Source organism: Oryctolagus cuniculus, chromosome 4, assembly GCF_051225735.1.
Source record: "Oryctolagus cuniculus isolate XC-2025 breed Fujian yellow rabbit chromosome 4, ASM5122573v1, whole genome shotgun sequence".
Taxonomy (NCBI): Eukaryota; Metazoa; Chordata; class Mammalia; order Lagomorpha; family Leporidae; genus Oryctolagus; species Oryctolagus cuniculus.
The window spans coordinates 84,256,900-84,277,119 of NC_142870.1; the positions used below are offsets into that span (position 1 = coordinate 84,256,900).

The 20,220-nt window shown below is 54.7% G+C and overlaps 1 protein-coding gene across 3 annotated transcripts in view; it reads left to right on the forward strand.

The window, feature by feature from the left end:
* XXYLT1 (xyloside xylosyltransferase 1) overlaps positions 1-20,220 on the forward strand; it is a 145,836-nt gene that overhangs the window by 68,447 nt on the left and 57,169 nt on the right. For all 3 annotated transcript variants that reach the window (XM_008266698.5, XM_089330815.1, XM_089330817.1), the window contains exon 3: positions 13,283-13,415. In XM_008266698.5, coding sequence (XP_008264920.2) covers positions 13,283-13,415 — 133 coding nt within the window. The remainder of the gene's footprint in view (positions 1-13,282; positions 13,416-20,220) is intronic.

Genomic DNA, 20,220 nt, shown 5'->3' on the forward strand with positions numbered 1-20,220 from the left:
GCAATCTACTGGACAGAATCTTTTCAACTGTGGGCTGTGCTGTGGGAGATGTTATAAAGGGAATTTCTTAGTTCTCCCTGTGGCTCCCTGCTCCTTAGGAGGCAGGTTTGTGTTTTGAATGAAAATTGGGGTCTATACTCCCAGCCCAAGGGCCTGGGGTCATTCTTTTCTTCTTCTTCTTTCTTCTTTCTTCTTTCTTCTTTTTTTTTTTTTAAAAAAAGATTTGTTTAAGCCGGCGCTGCGGCTCACTAGGCTAATCCTCCGCCTTGCAGCACCGGCACACTGGGTTCTAGTCCTGGTCGGGGCGCCAGATTCTGTCCCGGTTGCCCCTCTTCCAGGCCAGCTCTCTGCTGTGGCCAGGGAGTGCAGTGGAGGCTGGCCCAAGTGCTTGGGCCCTGCACCCCATGGGAGACCAGGATAAGTACCTGGCTCCTGCCATTAGATCAGTGCGGTGCACCGGCTGTGGCGGCCATTGGAGGGTGAACCAATGGCAAAGGAAGACCTTTCTCTCTGTCTCTCTCTCACTGTCCACTCTGCCTGTCAAAAAAAAAAAAAAAAAAAAAAAGATTTGTTTATTTACTTTGTAAGAGTTATAAAGGAAGAGAGAGATCGTCCATCTGCTGGTTCACTCCCCAGATGGCCACAATGGCCAGTGCTGGGCCAAGCAAAGTCAGGAGCCAGGAGCTTCTTCCAGGTTTCCCATGTGGGTGGCTGGGGTGGTTGGTTCATCTTTCACTGCTCTTCTCAGGCCATTACGGGAGCTGGATTGGAGGTGAAGCAGCCAGGACACCAACCAATGCCCATGTAGGATGCCGACATTGCAGGCAGTGGCTTTACCCACTACACCACAATGCTGGCCCCAGGGGACCTTCTTCACCTTTTTTGAAAACATTTATTTACTTATTTGAAAGGCAGAGTTACAGAGAGAGACAGAGGGAGAGACAAATCTTCCATCTGCTGGTTCGCTTCCCAAATGGCCACAACATACGGAGCTGTGCTGATCTGAAGCCAGGAGCTCAGCTTCTTCCAGGTTCCCACATGGGTGCAGGGGCCCAAGGACTTGGGCCATCTTTTACTGCTTTCTCAGATGCATTAGCAGAGAGCTGGATTGGAAGCAGAGCAGCAGGGACTCCAACCAGTGCCCCTATGGGATAAGCCGCATTGCAGGCGGCAGCTTTACCCACTATGCCACAGCGCCAGCCCCAGGGGTCATTCTTAACAGACTGGTGATAGAGAGGCTCCTGTTGACCTCAGCAATCGGAAGGAAGCACTGAGACCTCAGCTAGAGGAGGAAACTGAAGGGGGGTAGCTCTCTTGGCTGCAGCTCCTGTGCTGCGCTCAGCTGGAGGGGTCTTGGGAGACGCAGAGGCCTGGAGTGTGAGGAGGGTGGTGGCTCGCAAGGACTCCCCGTTGGAGAAGGGTGAGTGCTACGTGACAGGCAGCTCCACCAGGGAAGGGTGGCAGGTTCACTGTTGACGCTGGCAGGAACTGCTGCCCAGATTCAGACACCTTCACGTCAGAGACCTGAACGAGGCAGCCAAGGAGCTGGAACGCTGAGAGCAGAACCACCTGTGCTTGCTTAGGCGTTGCAGTCAGCGCGTCCCAGGCTGTGTGCAGGAACTGCTTGGTCAGTGTTGGGGGAGCAAGGTAGTGGTCACACGGGAGGTCTTCCTTCTGTCACCGTCTGGGCGATGCCAGCCATCTGGCGAGGTGTGCCTGCTCACAGAACTCCCATCGGCATTGCAGAAGGAGCTCTGGGATTGTGATTCTGCTCTGAGGGTTTGCCCAGCTTGCTGGGGTCTGGCTGTCTCTGGCTCGGTCCCCTTTGCCGATGACCCTGCTTGGGCTCCAAGAGGCACAGTGAGACAGAAGTGCAGGGACAGTGGCAGGCAGGTGACAAAGGACAGGAGTCCTTTAGGAGGCAGGCTCTGGACGGGTGGTCTCATTGGCAGACCAACATGGACCAGGTCGGGGCTGAGCAGACGTCTGGAGGGTGAGCAAACAGCAGCTCCATGCCAGCAGGGGGCCCCGAGCAAGGAAGAGGGAGCAGGATGAGCATCGGATGGCACAGACTTGTCATTACTGACCAGGGGACCTTAGCAAGACTGTCTCTTTGAGCCTCTGTTTCTTTACCTGTAGAGTGGGTAGAATCAATTCTTGCCTTACAGATAATTGCTGTTCCATACCCGTTCTCTTGTTTTCATTTACAACTGAATCCCATTTATTTGGGGGTAGCGTTGTGCCAATAAAAGAATGCATTTCACAGCCTTGCTGGCAGCTAGCTGTAAACATTGGGTTAAATTTTGCCTGTTGAGCTATGAGAAGGAAGAAATGTTAGAGATTTTCAGGAAGGATGCCTAACGGGTCTGCTTCACTGCAGGAGCAAGGTCTGAAATGTCCTTTCTCTTTCCTCCTTTCTGTTATCTGGAATGTTGGCTGGAGCCCCACTAGCCACGTTGCACCATGAGGTTGTCGTGAGGATGGAAACCAGATCTAGGATAGCAGAATGGGTAGGCAAAGGGGCCTGAACCCTTCCTAACTTTCTGGAGCATCCACACCACCCCTGGATGGCTCAGTTACCATCTAGTGTGTGTTCAGACCAGCGTTCCTCTAGCAGTCCTGTTATATGTAGTTGAACCCAATCAGCAGGATGTACCTGGCCTCTAGGGTCCTTGTACAGGATCAAATGAACTAAAGCATGGGGAAAGTGCTTTATGAGCTGGGAGTGCACTTTGAACATGGTGACCCACTGTAAAAATATAAAGGATTAGTCCTGCTGTTGTCACTGTCATATGAGTAAACCGGAGGGGCAGGACTGTCATGGACAGGAGCACCGTCAGGGCACAGTGTGGGCATGAGGAGTGGCAGGCAGCAGCGTGAGATTTATATTGGCTTTTCCAACCTGACAGTGAATCCATACATAGCTTAGACGCCAGTAGTGAGGGCGCGAGGGGTTAGAGTGTGCACAGAGAGGGGCTCGTGGGACTGGAGTGGAGCACCCCGGTGATTCAGTTCCAAGAGAGGGGGACTTTGGAAAGCTGAGGTGGGACAGTGCGGGCAGACTAGTGGCAGCCGTGCAATTATTTTTGGAAAATACCTGCAAATTCTGCCCAAAGAGGATTGCTTTCCACGGCTCATGGCCCCAGGGGTCTGTGCAAAAAGACTGGGAGAGCCAAGCTCAGGCCTAGTCAGACTGCTGTGAACGAAGGAGAAGTGTGGTCCTGCCCAAGTAGCAGGGAGAACTTAGGACTTACGCATTGGGAGATAAACAAAATAAAATCTCTGGCCAATCCCAGAGAGATTTAAGCCACAGATGGGCCAACGGGGACCGTGGGTCTCTCACCTATAGAAATGGGAGGTTCTCCGGATCGAGTTCCCGCTGCCTACCAGACTCGACAGGTAAGTCCATGCACAGTGGCAAGAGGAGCAGGTGGGTGTTCTGTGCGCTGCCTCCCCTGCGTGTTGTGGATGTCTCTGAAGCCTTTGCGAAGCTCAAAATTAATTCTGCCCGGTACTAAGGCACATGACTTACAGCGCTCGGGAGGCGCGAAGGGTGAGCAAGGCGACTCAGGTGACGCTGTTGCTGCAGCAAAACCTCACCTTTCCATAATCATTTGTTTTGTCCCAAAAAACACAGTGCTGAGCGCTGCAGACAGCACTATGGCTGAGTCATGGCTGGCTCTCAGCCTTCCGTGCTCACCGTGACGGAGTGAACAGGGTGGAAGACAGAATTGCTGTACAGCTAATGTGTAGAACTGAGTGCGCTCATGAATTTCGACCTCCTGGCCCCAAAACCTGTCCCCAGAGCTGCTAGCAGGCTGCATAAATCACTCCTGTGAACTCCATTTTCTTCCGCTTCCTCTCCACTCCCCTCGTCCCTCAAGGCGGCCAGCTGCGAATGTGAAAAACACAGGTTAGCAGGGGTGAGAGTCAGGGACTTCCGGGCAGGGCAGAGCATGCAGAGCGAGTGTGGGCCACATCCTGGCGCCCAGGAGCCCATCAGAGTCCGGTGCGATGTCCCCTGCTGGGCACGTGACCTTGGTTCCATGCCCAGCACCTTCATTTCCTGTGCCGTCGAGTGCAAATAGTAATTAAGTTTATTTTGTGCAAACTGTCTATGCACAGTTTGTTCATGATACCCATGATCTGTGAACTGTCTGAAGACTCCCTGCATGCATAGATGTCAATTACGTTTGCACTGAAATACACTTATCTTTTAGCTCATTTTCCATGAACTTTTTGGAGTCCCTTGTTTGTGTCGGCTATTATCATTAAAAACTTCCTTTCTCTCCTTACTTTTGTGGCACTAAACCCTCTTTCCAAAAGTTTCCCCTTGGTCTCTGCTCAATGCGAGGGACTCCCAGCGTCTTCCTGCCCCTCAGAGCTGGGGTCTCGAGGCGGGTGGCTGAGGGCTGGGGTGGGGGGCACTGTCGCAGAGCCGCAGTCACTGCACAGAGGTAAGCAGGAGCCGGCTGCTATTTTCACCCTTGTTGGGGACACTTTTCTTGTCTTGAAAGATGACGGGATTTAAAAAGGGCCTTCAGAGATGGCTGGAGGCTTTGCTCAGGCACTTGTAGGTGGTGGGCCAAACCATCAGGCCGGCCCATCTGCGAGTACGTCCTTGCTGAGCCTGCTCTGTGGGCCCGGGGTTCCTTGGGTGGGAGCGGGAGGTAGAAACGCCTGTCTCGCAGAGCCTGGGCCTGGCCCCCAGCCAGCTACTCCCTGCTCCCGCAGAGGAAGCGTGGGCTGGCCAGGCTGGAGGAGCCCCAGGAATCTCTGCCGGAGGCTTGGCACTGGCTGCCCTGTTCTTTGTAGCAGCTCTTCCCTTATTCAGCCAGCTGGGCCTTCCACCGCAAAGGGCAGGGACAAGGGTGCCATGCGGCCCGAGCCAGGCCTGGCTGGGAAGCTACCCAAGCTTCCTTGTGGATGTGAGCGCCACCATGGCCAGTTCCAGCCACAGGTCTGCTCCGGGACTTAGCCCAGATCTGTGGCAGGGCCCCTGTCTCATGGTACAGCCGGCCAATGAGAGAGGCCAGTCTGGTGTGGCTGGGGGAGGAGTGAGAGGGAGGTGGGCGGGGTCACAGGGCGACCATGCAGCCCCTGCGAGGTCGTGAGTCTCTCGCAGTTGGCGGGAGTCTGCACGCCTTTCAACTGTCCTGAGGTCCCTGCAGCCACAGGTGCCTCTAAACAGCCATGGCCAAGTGCTGGGGAGGGCGAGGTGGGGGCAGCTCGCCGTGGACTTTCAGAGTGGACTGCGAGAAAGCCAGGTGCCTGCTTCTAGGCCCCCAGCCTATCAACGCCCAGGTGCAGAGATGAACGTTGTCCTCCCTTCCAACCGCCCCAAGTCCTGGCTGCCTCCGAGCTCGGGGTAGTTCTCGGGTGGAAGCCCCCTGATCTGCTGTGAGCCTTTGTCTGTGGGAGGCTCTGAAGCGGTTTCCCAGCTGCAGGGAAGCAAGGCGCCTGCCCAGCCGAGTTGCCGCTCCGGTGTTGTTTCCTGGCTGGCGGGCCCCATGCTCGCCTACATGTGCCCGCATCCTGTGCCAGTTGGTCTTGTTGCGTGCTCGCTTGTGTGTGGTCAGAGGTCAGTTCCAGGAGAAGAGAAGAGAGGGGAGAGGAAAGGAACTGTCAGTTTTTTTTCTTCTGGCATTTTATTCTGCCGCTGTTTGTTGCCGGGTGTTGCTGGTTACTCACCCAGTTGTAACCCCATCTCCGGTCAGATGACATGCCTTGTGGCTGGCTTGACTGGAAGCAGATGAGGAGCTGTCCCGAGCCTGTTTCTGTGGCGGGGTGTGGATGTGGGACTCTCCCAGCTGGTGCCCAGGCCGAATGTGCGGCTGTGTGTGCGGTCGTGTGCTGCGAGCCTCAGACCCCTGCAGCAGGTGTCGGCGACTCCTGAGGAACGCTGCCGCCCAGGGCCGTGGTGCAGGTGATGGCACCGAGGTCTCGCAGGTCCTGAAAGATGCACCTTTAACAGCACGTGGCAGCCTTGTCCTTCATTTGCCAACTGTCTACAGCTAAGTGGCTCCATGTCTTTAACCTGAAACTGGAGCAGGAGAAGGTAGGGTGAGCAGATAGCAGATATAAACCCTGGCACCACTTTTTTTTTTTAAGATTTATTTATTGATTTGAAAGGCAGAGTGACAGAAAAGGACAAGAAGAGAGAAAAAGATCTTCCATCCGCTGGCTCACTCTCCAAATGCCCACAACAGCCAGGAGCCCTGAACCCCATCCACGTGCTTGGCAGGGCCCAAGCACTTGAACCCTCTTCTGCTTGCCAGGTGCATTAGCAGGGAGCTTAGCCAGCAGCTACAACAGCAACCTGGCACCACTTTCTTTTGTTTGTTTTTTATTTTATTTTATTTTATTTTTTACTCCCTGCAGATGAAGTTCGAGTAGAACTATGTCAGACCAGAGAAGGGCCACCTGATCCTCTGCATCTTTGTCACTGGGGCTTGATGTTCTCCAGCGGTTCTTGTCTTGTGATCAAACATGCCTCATTCTGTGACTGGGGGCTTTGGCCTGGAGCTCTGTGCCATGGAGGCAGCAGTTCTTCCCTTCCCCAAAGCAGGCCAGGTGAGCCTGCCCAGCTGTCATCCTCCTTGGATCCCAGTGTGCTGGGCCGCAGCCGCTGGCCCAGGCTGTGGAAGTGTTGGGAGCTCTTCCAGGTTCTGCCATCCCCCAGCAGGCCAGGTCGGCGCCACTGGGCGGCTGAGCTCACCCAGGGAGAATGCTCAGCGCAAGGGTGTTCCTCAGATGCCGGGTGCCCATCCCAGCCTCCCTGCCCGGTGAGCGAGCCACCATCTTCAGCTCTCGTTTCTGTGGTTGTTGGAAAGAACACACAGGAGGCCGCGTAGGCGCAAGGGGCTGGGTGGGAGGCTCCTCTCTGGTCGCAGCAGTAATTACTTCCCGAGGAATGAGCAGGTAGAGCTGGAAGGGGGCCGGGCCGGGGAGTGGGGTGACCCCAGTGCTTTCCCGCTGGGAGCTGTGGGTCTCCCACCAGGCACTGAGCCTGCGCCCTCACAGGGGACTCTGGGTCCTGAGTGGGACGTCTGGGACCTGCCTCCGGCTGTAACACAGCTCGAGGAATATTCTCGGCAGAATGTGGAGATTTGCTTGTTGTCTTGGCGCCCCTGCCTGATGCTAAAGTGAGATTCTGGAGAGCAGTGCTCCGTTCCCTTGCTGGCGTATGGGCCGTGGGGTCCTCCCACTTCCTTTCTTGGACCCTCCTTGGGCAGGTACTCCCTGGGCTAGTCACCGTGGGCGCCGGTTAGTCTGTGCCCTGCCTCGCTACGCAGTACTCTGCTGTCTGGGAGCCGGTGGCCCCTGCTGGGAGTGGGGTGGTGGGAGCAGGGCTAATAAACTCAGAGCCTCAGCTGGGGAGTCAGAGCCTGGGCTTGGCTGTGTGACCTGTGACAAGGCGCTCAGCTGCCCCATCTGCAAAATGGGGGGATGACCGTGGTTATTATCCGGCTGTCTGTTCAGGTCAGTGGCTCTCAGGTTTTCTGTCCTCCCTGATCTGCCGTGTTCCCACAGGGTCTGGACGTGGTGGCCGTCCTTGGGGGTTGCGCAGCCATCTCCTCCTCCTTTCCCTCCGACCGTCTTCCCTGTGCTTTGTAGAGCTCCCCGGGTCCTGGCTGTAGGGCAGCCCTCCCGTCCATCTGCCCTGCTTCTCAGGGGCCCTGCTGTGGCTCCCGCCATCCTCCAGCCAGCATCCTCTTTGGCCCCGCACTGTGCTGTCAGTCCCATAGCTCAGTCTCAGTTCATCCTCAGCACACAGCCTGGCTTGACATGTAATCCCACGCCCTGCCCCACTGCCCGGCCAGGGCCGGAAGCCGGGGAGCAGGGTCCCTTTAAGCCTCTTTTCCCAGTGAATTCCAGCATTCCCAGCAAGCATCTTCCTCTTCTCAGGGAGGGACATATACAGTGCGGTGTCTCATTTCGTAATCCCATGGGAGGATAACCTGGACAGATGGATGGCCCTGGGGCGGAGCAGGCTGTGCGTGGCTATCGGCCTCCTTGCATGGAAGAGAGTGCGGTCTGCCGCAGCCTGAAACAGGGTGCTGGGGTCAGTCACCTCCCATCACCCAGAGGGGTCACGTGGTGCTGCAGCCGCCATCTCTTCCCTTCCGAATCCCGTCCTAAGAAGTGCTCGCAGCTTGAAGGCCTGCCTGCCCACAAGGTGCTGAACGGTGTCTCAGAGCTGCGTCCCCTTCCTGGGCTCACCCCCAGCCAGTTCCTAAATGGCAGGGAGTATTCAAGGGGTTATTAAGAGGAGACCCAGGCTCCACCCACATGAGAGAGCTGGGTCTGTTCAAGAAGCACCCTGCGCCCCTGAGTTCCGCCTTCCCAGAACGTTCTGTGCTTGAGTGCCCTTCCTGCAAGAGTGCCGGGGTGTGTGTGGGGTGTGGGTGTGGGGGGAGCTGGAAGTGCTGCGTGGGGAGTCCCGGCTTCTAACCAGGGCCTGTCCAGTGTGTGTGTGTGTGTGTGTGTGTGTGTAGAGCTGGGAGCACTGTGTGTGCTGTGTGGGTGTGGGGGGAGCTGGAAGTGCTGCGCGGGGAGCCCCGGCTTCTAACCAGGGCCTGTCCAGTGTGTGTGTGTGTGTGTGTGTGTGTGTGTGTGTATGTAGAGCTGGGAGCACTGTGTGTGCTGTGTGGGTGTGGGGGGAGCTGGAAGTGCTGTGTGGGGAGCCCCGGCTTCTAACCAGGGCCTGTCCAGTGTGTGTGTGTGTGTGTGTAGAGCTGGGAACACTGTGTAGGGAGCCCCGCCTTCTAACCAGGGCTTGTCCAGGTGGGTCAGGGACAGAGAGAGACTGTGGGGCTGCCGCTTTCAGAATGAGGAAGGTGTTGGTGGCCTCAGGAACCCGAGAGCACATGTAGCTCATGGCCAGCTTGGATGGAGGAGGACTGGTGGCTGAGCAGAGGGCTCTGGCCTCCACCAGGAGTTTGTTCATTTCAGTGAAGTTACCGTAATTCCTTCAGTTTCCCTGCCTGAGCATCTGCTGCCAGCTTGCGTGTTCCACAGTTCTGTTTGTCTGTCATGGTCTGTGCCTTTTGCATGCCCCCGGGCCTCTGATCAGAAGAGGCATCAGGGTGCACCAGAACTGGCGTCAATGTCAAGGTTCAAATACCACTCCACAACTTGTTCTGTGATCTTGGGCTATTCCATTGAAACTTTCTAAGCATGTTTCTTTCTTCCCTTCCTCCCTCCCTTCCTATTTTTAAAGATTTATTTATTTTTTGAGAGGCAGAGGCAGAGAGAGTACAAGCGAGGTCTTCCATCCACTGGTTCACTCCCCAGATGGCCACAACAGCCAGAGCTGGGCTGATCTGAAGTCAGGAGCTTCTTCCAGGTCTCCCATGTGGGTGCAGGGGCCAAGCACTTGGGCCGCCCTCTATTGCTTTCCCAGGCCTTAACACAGAGCTGGATCGGAAATGGAGCAGCCAGGACTGGAACCAACTACCACGTGGGATGCCAGCACTGCAGGCGGCAACCTTACCCGCTATGCCACGGTGCTGGTCCCAACTTCTGTTTCTTCATCTAAAAGTGGGAACAAGTGGTCTGGCACTGTGGCATAGTGGGTAAAGCCACCACCTGTGGCCCCAGCATCCCATTGGGTGCTGGTTCAAGTCCCTGCTTCTCCACTTCTGATCCAAGTCCCTGCTAGTGCACCCGGGAAAGCAGTGTTAGATGGTCCAAGTGCTTGTTTCCTTGCACCCATGTGGGAGACCCGGATGGAACTTCTGGCTCCTGACTTCTGTCTGGCTCAGTCCCAGCCATTATAGTCATTTGGGGAGTGAACCAGAGGTTGGAAGATCAATCTTTCCCTGTCTTTTCCTCTTCCTCTGTGTGTGTGTGTGTGTATAACTCTGTCTTTCAAATAAATCTTTTTTAAAAATTAAAAAAAAATACAACTGGGAACAACCCTAGGTAGCACCTTGGAAAGTTATAAGAAATCAGCAGTTTCCCAGGCATCGTGATTGCTCTCTGCACCTGTGGTCTCTGTGTGCCTGGGTCCAGTCAACCTCAGATCAGGAATGTTCTGAAAATGAGGTGCACCTGCACCAAACATGCACCCTTCTTCCCATCACCACTCCTTAAACCAGCCAATCCACCAACTCTCCGCTTGCACTTATATGGTTTTAGCTGTTATGACTGATGTAGAGATGACTTAACGTGTGCAGGAGGGTGTCTGTCGGTTACACGCGATACTTCAGCTTCCTACTCCAGGGACTTGAGCATCCACGGGCTTTGGTATCCACACAGGCTCCTGGAGCCAGTCCCCCTTACGGAGAGATGACTGAGCTCATGAACGGGGGAGCTTCAGTTTGGCCTTTGTGAATGTTACAGGAAGGACTAGCCAGGGTCACCAGGATGGGCTCTCCCCTCTTTCACAGCTTGGCCAACACCACGGATTGCCATCACGCATCTGTGAGGCTGCCCCGTGTCCTGGGCAAGTGCCTTTATCTCCTGCCCTGCTTATTCGGAGAGCCTGGGAGGATGTGGTTACTCTGCCAGGGGTGGTAGTAGGACTATCCTGTCCCTGTCCCACCAGGGTTCTGCCTGATGCCCAGGAGGGCTAGCTTGGGGTGCAGGAGATGGACTAAAGGAAGCAAGAGAAGTGGCTGGAGGGGGTGTGTGTGGTGTGCGTCCTGAGCGCCAGGCAGCAGCTGTCCCCTTGATGACTCATCATGACTTCTTGGTAATTGCAACTTTCTTATTTATTTGAAAGGAAGAGCAAGAGTGAGAGGAGAGATATCTCCCATCCATTGGTTCATTCCCTAAATGCTTACAACATCTGGGGCCTTGCCAAGCCCAAGCCTGAGGCTGGAAAACAATCCAGGTCTCCCCTGTGGGTAGCGGAACCTGCGTCCTGGAGCCGATCACCTGCTTCTCCCCAGGATGTGCATTGGCAGGAGGCTGGAATTGGGATCGGAGCCGGGACTCGAGCCCAGGCATTCTGAAACGGGACGTGGGTGTCCCAAGCGGCGACTTAATCATCGCATCAAATGCTGCAACCTTCATTCCTGGACCCTCTTTCTGGCTCAGTGTCCGTTCCTTCCCCCAGAGCCTCAGGACTGCGTCCGAGCAGCAGGTGCCTGGACACTGTCCCTGGTCTCTGCCTCTCTGTCAAGGGCAGGTTTCCAGGAGACCAGCAGTGTCACCAGCCTGACTTTCTGACACCCCTGCTCCCAGGATGATCACCTCTCCTGGTTTCTGGATAATTGGTGTTGTGAACGGGGTTTTTCCATGCAGCCAGGGAAGTGGTCCTGCTGCTGTGTGCCTGGCGGGAGCGGCGAGGATCGGCATAAAGCCAGGCAGAGCCGCATTTGCTGGGCAGACCCTCCTTCCGAAGCCTCTCCCCACCCCCGGGGGTCCAGGGAAGCCGGCCCTGGTGCCTCCGGCTTTCCTCTGGCCTGAGCAGCCAACTTCTCATCTGCTCTACCTCAGCTTGTGTTTTTCCCAGAAAAGCCCTGTAGAATGTCAGCCGACCTCTTGTTTCTGCACCACAGAGGAAAACAGAACACGGAACAGATTCTTCTTGAATTGTAAACTGTGATTTCTTCATAAACTGATTTAGAAAGTGGCTTTCAGATTCTGCAAACGTTCCTGAGTGTTTGCCAAGTGCCAAACCCTGTGCCGCGAGGTGGGGGAGCCAGGATAGGGAGGACTTGCCCCCTGACCTCAGTGGAATTCATGGGCATCCTGTCCCCAGCACAGGGCAGGTGGGAGATCATGGTCCAGGGCTCAGCGGAAGCCCCAGTGTGCTGGAGTGGGTGTTGATTCCGCTTCACCCCTCTATACCTGCCCACAGGCCTCCTCCTCCATGAAGCCTTCCTTGACTGCTCCAAGCCTCAGCGAGTTTCCTATTCACCAAGCTTGCCCTGGCCTGGAACATCCGTCTCCCACATTGCTGCATCCTCAGTCTTATATCATCCCTGTTTTATTGTAACAAGTGTCCCATCTGAGGGTCAGAGAAGTGAAGTATCTTTCTTGGGGTCCCAGGCCAAAACTGCAGCAGAAGTAGAACTTGAACCCTTGTGCTGTAATTGCCGGGCGGGGTAACCTCCTCATCACCTGGGACTGCTCTGCTCCCTTCTACATCTGCCTCAGCACCCCGGCTTTGAGGTGCACGTGCCCCCCTCCACTGCGTGCTCCAGCACGAGCCCCTCCCCTGTTGTCAATCACCTGCAGTCTCTCCCTGTGGGCAGGGGCCCCACCAACCAGCCTGGTGTCTGGCACCCGTGGGAGCACAGTCAGGCTTGGCCAGGTGAGGGGTGGCAGAGTGGCCTGAGCCTGCGCCTCCCTCCTCCTCCTCTCTCCCAGAGTCACCTGGAGGCAACGAAGGAAAAAGCTATTGTGTGCCAGGGCATCGTGAGACTACAAACATGGCCGGATCTGAGGCCTTTCAGCTGTGTCTCCCTGGGTGAGCATCTCACGCTGGCAGGGCCTGGGTGTGCAGGACGTGCTGACGAGGGCCTGAGGCACTGGCATTGTGGACCTCGCTCTCTGGTGGGTCGCTCAGCACCTGGGCTGCAGGGCGGAACAACGCCTTGTTTCATGTAGGGCGTCCACGTCACCTGTCGTCCTGGGCAGAGCCTTCCTGCAGGGAAGTGGGCCACTGATGCTCACACCGAGACCACAGGCCCAGCATGGAGCATGTGGTCGCCTCGTTTGTTTTGTTTCGCTTTTGTCTTTTTTTTTTTTTTTAAAGATTGATTTATTTGAGAGGTAGAATTACAGAGGGAGAGACAGAAAGGTCTTCCATAGGCTGGTTTACTCCCCAGATGGCCGCAACAGCCAGAGCGGGGCTGAACCGAAGCCAGGAGCCTGGAGTCTTCTACAGGTCTCCCACACAGTGCAGGGACCCAAGCACTGGGGCCATCTTCTACTGCTTTCCCAGGCCATAGCAGAGAGCTGGATCGGAAGAGGAGCAGCTGGGACTAGAGCTAGTGCCCGTATGGGATGCCGGCACCCATAGGTGGAAGCTTAGCCTACCATGCCACAGAGCCAGCCCCAGTCACCTAGTTTTAAATGGAATGATGTGCATGGTTAGAGGGAAGGATTGGGCAATTGTTGGTGAAGACTTCCAGTGCAGAGGAGTTGCAGGTCAAGGAAGGACCCTTGTTTCCGACAATAACTCTGCCTCATTTGGTGATGGCAGTTACAGCCCAGGGCCCTTTCGGTCAAGGCTCCCAGGATGTGTGTGTGTGTGTGTGTGTGTGTGTGTGTGTGTGTGTCTGTGTGCCTGTGTTTCTTAGCATTGTCGTTTTCTTTCTTCTAGAGATTCTGCGGATCATTCAGCTGGACCTCGACCTGAAGTATAAGACCAACATCCGGGAGTTGTTCGAGGAGTTTGACAATTTCCTGCCAGGTGCTGTCATTGGTATAGCCAGAGAGATGCAGCCGGTGTACAGGTGCGTGGTGGCTGTTGACATCCACTGTGTCTGGATTTCTCGTGCCGTGTTTCTGTCCCTAACACTTGGTAGCATGCTGTGGTAACTGCATACGGTTCATAGTATCGGCAGCGGGGTTCTCCGGCCACAGATGCTGCCTTATTATTTTGGCAGGGAGATTGTGACATTTTGCTTCTGGAAATCCTAGTAGTTGTGATTGTCGGTTCTGTGAAGATCAGAATTTTTAAATCTTGGGCTTTGTCTTATGGACAGGGTGTCAGGATGTCCCTTCTGGGCTCTGTGTCGCTGTGACCCCACTTCTCTTCCACCGGCGTGGGGTGGTGGCTGGTGTCGTAAGGAGGGAGAGGCAGCATGGCTGTGGCACCAGGACGGCGTGGGTCACCTAGTCCCGGTGCACGCTGCAGGGTTTCACAGTCAAGTGCATCTTGTGTAGAAACGTTAGCACCCGACAGCCAGGACGTTCAGGGCAGCATCCTTTGTGGGAGCTGGAATGTGTGGGCCAGCAGAATGGAGAAATAAGATGTATTCACCCCGCCGAGTGCCGGGCAGCCACACAACGGAGCGCGTGGCGGCTGTGTGCATGTTGGCGAAACTGAGCTGTCACCTCCAGGGAAGCACGCATTGTCAGACGACCAAGGAGAGGATGGTCCCCGCAGCCAGGGTGGCGGGGTTGGGACCGGGGTCGGGCATGTGGAAGGTGAGCCGCAGTGCCTTGTTTTCCCGCCTGGTGCCTGTGGACCTGTTTGTGTGTAGTCTTTTGTGTGTAATCCAGGTCTTACCATTTTTTTTCCTTTTCTAAAAAAAGAAAAGGAACAGCAGAAATCAGTTTTTGTTAAGAACTAGGCCCGTGCCCTGAGCGGATGCTGAGAGTTGCCTGTTGCTTTCTCGTCCTCCAGTGACCAGAGTGGCAACTCAGCCAGAGCTGGAGCTGCTCAGGTTTGCTTGGAAAGAGCTGGGATTTCACTCTGCCCTGGGTTTTCATTCTTTGTTCTCAGTGCAAGCCCCACTGCCGTCCCCCGGGACACTGTTGGAGTGGGGCCCAGTCACTGGAGAGCTGTGGGGCTCTGGCTCCACAGGGTGCGCTTCCCCAGCTCACATAACAGGAAATTCCTGCAAGGCCTCTGAGAGAGCTGATAGCTGCTGGGGCCTTACGTAATCCTCTCACCGGCTGGCTGGCCCGGAGTCACAGCCTCGGCTTCTGCCCTGCAGCAGGGTGGAAGGGGGAGGGCGTGGACAAACACCTGCCGCCTTACCTGTGCCAGCCTCATTCCCTCACTTCTGTGCAAGGTGTACCTTATGCTTGGGGTCTTGGACGGCAAACGGAGGTGGTAGAAGGAACATTAAACAAAGAGTCCAGGTCCTAGGTGCTCGTCCCAGCACTGCCACCACACCTGGGACCTTGCTTCCTCCATCGAGAGGGGGAACAGGCGAGGCCCTCGCTCCCCGAGCTGTGGTGCTGGTGGTCACAGCTCTCCTGTCCCCTGTTGTCTGCCCGTTGTGGGGAGCTGCAGCTCTGCTGGGAGTGCTCTGGGAGGCCTGGGGTCCCTGGGATGTTGAGACTGGCCTAATTAGGAAATGCAGTTAGAGTAGTGATGCCTTCGAGCCCTGGCCTGGAATCTTCTCACGAATCATGCGTGGAAATCTGGAAACCTCATCACACTTAATTTAAATGATGTTGGCCAGAATTTATATTTTCTGTAGGCGTAGGATTTCATAAACAGTGTAACTTAAATCAGTTTAATTGTCTGGGCTTCCCAAAAGAAATCTCAGAAGGGTTTTAGATTAGAAATGAAATTGAGTTTTCCTCACTTTCAGAATCTTTAATTAGTGTTATGCGCAGAGAGAACGGCCGCTGGAGCCTGGAGCATGCCGTTGGCAGGGCTGGGTCCCCCCAAACCAGCGGAAGCCCCACCTGAAATGCCCAGGGCCCTGTGCTCCGCACCTGCGTGTGGCTGCCCTGTGGACACTGGGGTTTGTGCAGCCGTGTGCTGGCCGCTGGCTGATGAGTGTAGTGTGCGTTTTACCTTCTTCCACTAGAGAGCTGTAGGCTTTCTGCAGCTGTGGGGGTGGGGGACTGGGTGGGGGATGAGGGTTGGCCAGAGTGGGGTGCAAGGGCAGATGGAGTTGGGCCTTTTCGTTGAGCAGGGCCCTCAGCCCTGTTCTGCCTAGACTTGGCCATCACGGTCTGTGGGGTCTCTGTAGCTGGGCCACCTGCCCTGATGGCTGCCTGGTCGCCACCCCCGAGATCCCTCTCGGAACTGGCTCCCTGAGTGGGGAGGTGTGAAGTGGGCACTTGAAGGTGGAGTCTAGAAGAAGCTGTAAGAAGAAAGGAAAACTTGAAAATACAGTAAAACAGCACAGAAGCTAGCGCTGACTGGTGAAGTGAGCCTGCCTGGATATGGAAATTTACTAAGCAGGAGTCGATGTGGATCCCTGCATTGTGTCACGTTGTAGTCACTGGCCCCACAGTGACCGCCTTCAGAAGCGGGCACGGTCAGTCTCAGTACCTTTGTGACTGGTTCCCTCTATTGTGCGCCTTTATTGTTACAACCTTGGAGGAGGGTGAGGAAGAAATATTTCCTACTGTCTACTTGATAAACAGTTTCTCCAATTTTTCCTTCCAAACGTATGCTGAACCAACTGTTCTCTAGGCATTGGTGCTGGAATTGTGGCATGTTAGAGCAGGGGTGGGGACTTTCTGTCGGATCCCTGTTAAAATTCTGTTGAGTGAATCATCCTGTGACCTTGTTCATCTGAAAGTTGTGCGTGTGGTCATTTTCGGTGGAATGTTGCCCTTCCTTCCTTTTTTCTGCCTCTTCCTAGGGGACCAGACCCCTGGGCAGGTCCTCGGTGGTGATGTATTCACTTGGAAAAAAGAGTTGAGGAACTTTTCTATGAACAGACAACTGTATTTTTGCAAATATAGAATTTGCGTCTGTTTTGAAACAGCCCGGGTACAAGAACTGGCTGCCACAATGGACTGGGAGACAGAAGATAGAGGCTCACAAATCCAGGATTACGCAGAGTGTAATTTCCTAAGGATTATGGACAGAAGCATGTCTTGGGTGATGGCAAGAAGTATAGATCCCTGAACCCCAGCGCAGTTGGAAGGGTTATTTATGGTGAACTAGACCATGGCAAGCCTGTGGCCAACCCAGACTTTTTCAAGAAATACCACTCACATTGCAGGAATCAGTGACTGGCATGAGATACTTGGTAGACTGTTCAATGGTTCTGTTTATCCCAGGGGTTTGGGGGTGGATGCCGGGGCCTCCTAGTGGGCACGATGGTGAAGGCTGGATGCCTGCAGCCTCCTCACGTACTAATAGCAAAGTGGAGGAAACCGTTGGACGCTCTTTACGTGTGGGCTATGGAAATTGTGGCAGCGAGTCAGCAGCTGGAGCAGCCTGCTGCAGAAGCAGCAGCGTGGGTTGTACTCAGAGGCGAACTCCTCACCAGGCACTCGGCAGGTCACTGGACTCGACCCTCTGGCTTGTCTCCCGGAAGGGGGGACCATAGAGTGACGCACAGAATGACTGGGGAACCCAAATGAAATGACACACGGGGAAGCTTCTGGGTGAAGGCGCTCAGGGAAGAGGGTTTCCTCACGTCTTCCCTTCCTCCTCACAAGGCCCCTTTTGTTTTCTTTACCTGGCTTTTTGTCTCCCAGGTTCCTCCTGCTCTGCCCCACCCCCGACGGCATAGGGTTGTCAGTTAACACATAGGACAGCTAAAGTAAACTTCTCATAAGTAATAAGTACTATTTTGTATAATACATATGGCCCCAATATGGCATGGGACATACTTATGCTAAACAATTATTGGCTGTTTGTTTGAAACTTAAATTTAACAGGGTACCCTGTTTGCTTGGCAGCTCTGCCTCTGCCCGTGATCTGGCTTCCCTACGGACCCGTGGGTGAGCAGATCAAAGGGGACACAGGGCCTAGAGAGTGAGGGCTGGGAGCAGAGTCTTCAGGAAGCACAGCCCGAGCTGCACCTGTCTACGGGGACAGGGGCCTAGTCACTGGAGAGGCCACCAGGGCCCTGGCTGGGCTTCACACGCAGGGCTCCTGCTGACCCTGGAACGAGTGAGTGAGAGAGAGAGTGTGTGTGTTTGTGTTGGGCAGCCGGGGCCGCAGCCTGTGGTCATGGTCACTTTGTCCTGGAGCTGGCCTCCCGAGGAGCCTCTGAATGCATGCTTTGTTGCGGGGGGCATGGGCTTCCGCCTTCATTCTCCCGGGCTGCACAGGCCCTGTGTGCTGGAGTGAGCCCAGACCCGCCCCGAGCTGGAAGCAGCTGCTGAGAACATACCACCAGGCAGGAATTTGCTTTTGTGTTAAGTATTTTAATAGTGTCTGCGCCTTCTAGGTCACGTGGCCTTTATGTGTTTATTTCTTCTTTATGGGCAGCATTGTGCCAGCCAGTTTCCTTCCGGATGCTTGCAGTGCAAGTCCGTCCAGGCTGCCTCATCCCACTCCTGGCTGGTGAAGGCTCTTGGGGCAGTGCTGGGAGGGAGTGGAGACTAGTACTTGGGAATGGCGGGCGTGCACAGACACCTGCCCCTGCCCCTGCCATGCTGTGTGACCCTGGGTGAGGGCGAGTCTGTGACCTCTCTGAAGCTGTACTCTGCAGAGCACTGCCCATGGCGTTCGGCCAGACTGTGTACTCACTGCCGGGCGCAGGGCTGCACCCAGCTGCATCCAGAGTCAGGTTGGCTGTGTGACCTCAGGGACTTCACTTCACCCCTGAGCCTTGGTTTACTTCTGCCTACACTGAGGGCCACCAGTCACTCAGCGTAATCGCTGCGAGTCTTTGCCTTCTCAGCATCCGACTCCCTCCCCAGGTTTAAGGACTTCTCCATAGCGTAAGCTGCCTCCCGTTGTGGAAGACCCAAAGGCTGCGTCCTCGCTCCCCTGGGGAAATTACCCGTGGGAATGTAACGTCTATACAGGCCGTCTTCATGCTTTACTACACACCTGAGCAGTGCAAGGAGTTTACAAAACACACACTGACAGTATTTCAGGGAGAAAATCACAGGTCCACAACAATAGAGGCAATTTTAATATCCCAAGAGAGCACCTGTGGCTGGTGGCCTCCTGCAGTGATCCATTTCCTGTTGGTCCTAGAGAACCCCCCCGATCTTCTCTCTGGATGTGGCAGAGCTGACTGCAGCATCAAGAAGCTGCCCATGGGAATATTTTGACCCAGGAACCCGGTTTTTCCAGCCGTCCCTCTCTTTGGGATTTTGACATCACTATTTGGGGTAGAGGATATTTATTGAGGAGCCAGAGTCGCTTAAGAGGTGTGGTGATCCACCTGGACGCTTGCAGGATCTGCCTCTGTAGACAGCACTCATTAGCAGGCCTGCCGGCCCTGACGAGCCTCAGAGCTGTGCGGTCATGGAGAGGCTCCTGGGGCCTCATTAACCTCAGCCAGGGGGAGTCAGGGACCTGTGCACTTGGCTGCTTCTGGTTCACTTGATTCCCTTTGGCTCTGTAAAATAACGACTGCCTCCTTTAATAGAATGAAACTTCTCTCTTAGTGCAAAGACCGTCCTATGTGGACCGGCCCAAGGACCATGAACTTGGAACCATAAAGAAGGTCAAATCATCCTGGCCCTCTACTTGGGCCGACAATGAATGAGATTTTCATGTCCACGGTGACATAACAGCAGCTCATTGGTGTTCAGCTTCCAGAGAGCCTGGAAGCTGGTGTCTAGGCCAGGAAAAGACTTGAAGATGAATCCTGGCGTTTAGAAGGGATAGCCTGAGCAGAGGAGGGGCACCCCCCTTTCCTTCATCTGTTCCTTCCTGCCAAGATGTCAGCAGGCTTTAGAAGAAACACCAACTGTGACCTCAGTCCTGCAGGTGCCTCTCTGCTCAGATCTCACGTCTTTGCAGCACTGTCCGAGGTTACAGACTAAGACAGGTGATCCAGCAGCACACTTTGCATGACCGAAACAGGCAGGAGGGAGGAACCTCCTGGTCTTCCCCTGCTAGCCAGAACCTAGGGACATGCATGCAGGAACTGCAGTGAGCTGATAAGGCCAGAAGAGCCCCCATCCCCAGCTCACGCACTGCACTGCATAAAGATCGGATGGAAGGGCTGGCATGTGGCATAGTGAGTAAAGCCGCTGCCTGCAACATTGACATCCCATAGGGATGTCAGTTCAGGTCCCGGTTGCTCCACTTCCCATCCATCTCTCTGTTACGGCCTGGGAAAAGCAGAGGAGGATGGCCCAAGTACTTGGACCCTGCTACCCATGTGGGAGACCCAGATGAAGCTCCTGGCTCCCAGCTTCTGCCTGGCTCAGCCTCGGCCATTGTGGTCATCTGGGAAGTAAATCAGCAGATGGAATCAATCAATCTCTCTCTCTCTCTCTCTCTCTCTCTCTCTCTTTCCCCCAACCCCATGACTCTGACTTTCAAATAAATAAACCTAAAAAAAAATCGGATGGAGTGGGTGGCTGTGTCCTTAAAAGTAGTAAGATGGGAGAACATCTGACTAGCTCTCAGAAGAGAAGGTGCCTATCCAGTGAGTACAGCACATTGTCACAAGCACATGGAGAGGCCGCCAGTGAGCCAGAAACTCAGGACACAGTGGTTTAATTTCAAGTAAATGCCTCCAGAAATAATAAGAAGTTTTTGAAAATTTAAAAATGGATTATGAAAGAGAGAAGGAAAACAATGGCTTGAAAACTAATCTATGCCCTAGTTTTTAATTTCTGTTTCTGATGTTTTCGGTGCTATGGGCCCAGTGTTGCCAGATTTTTTTTTTTTTAAGAGAAGCCAGAAATCTCTTGCTA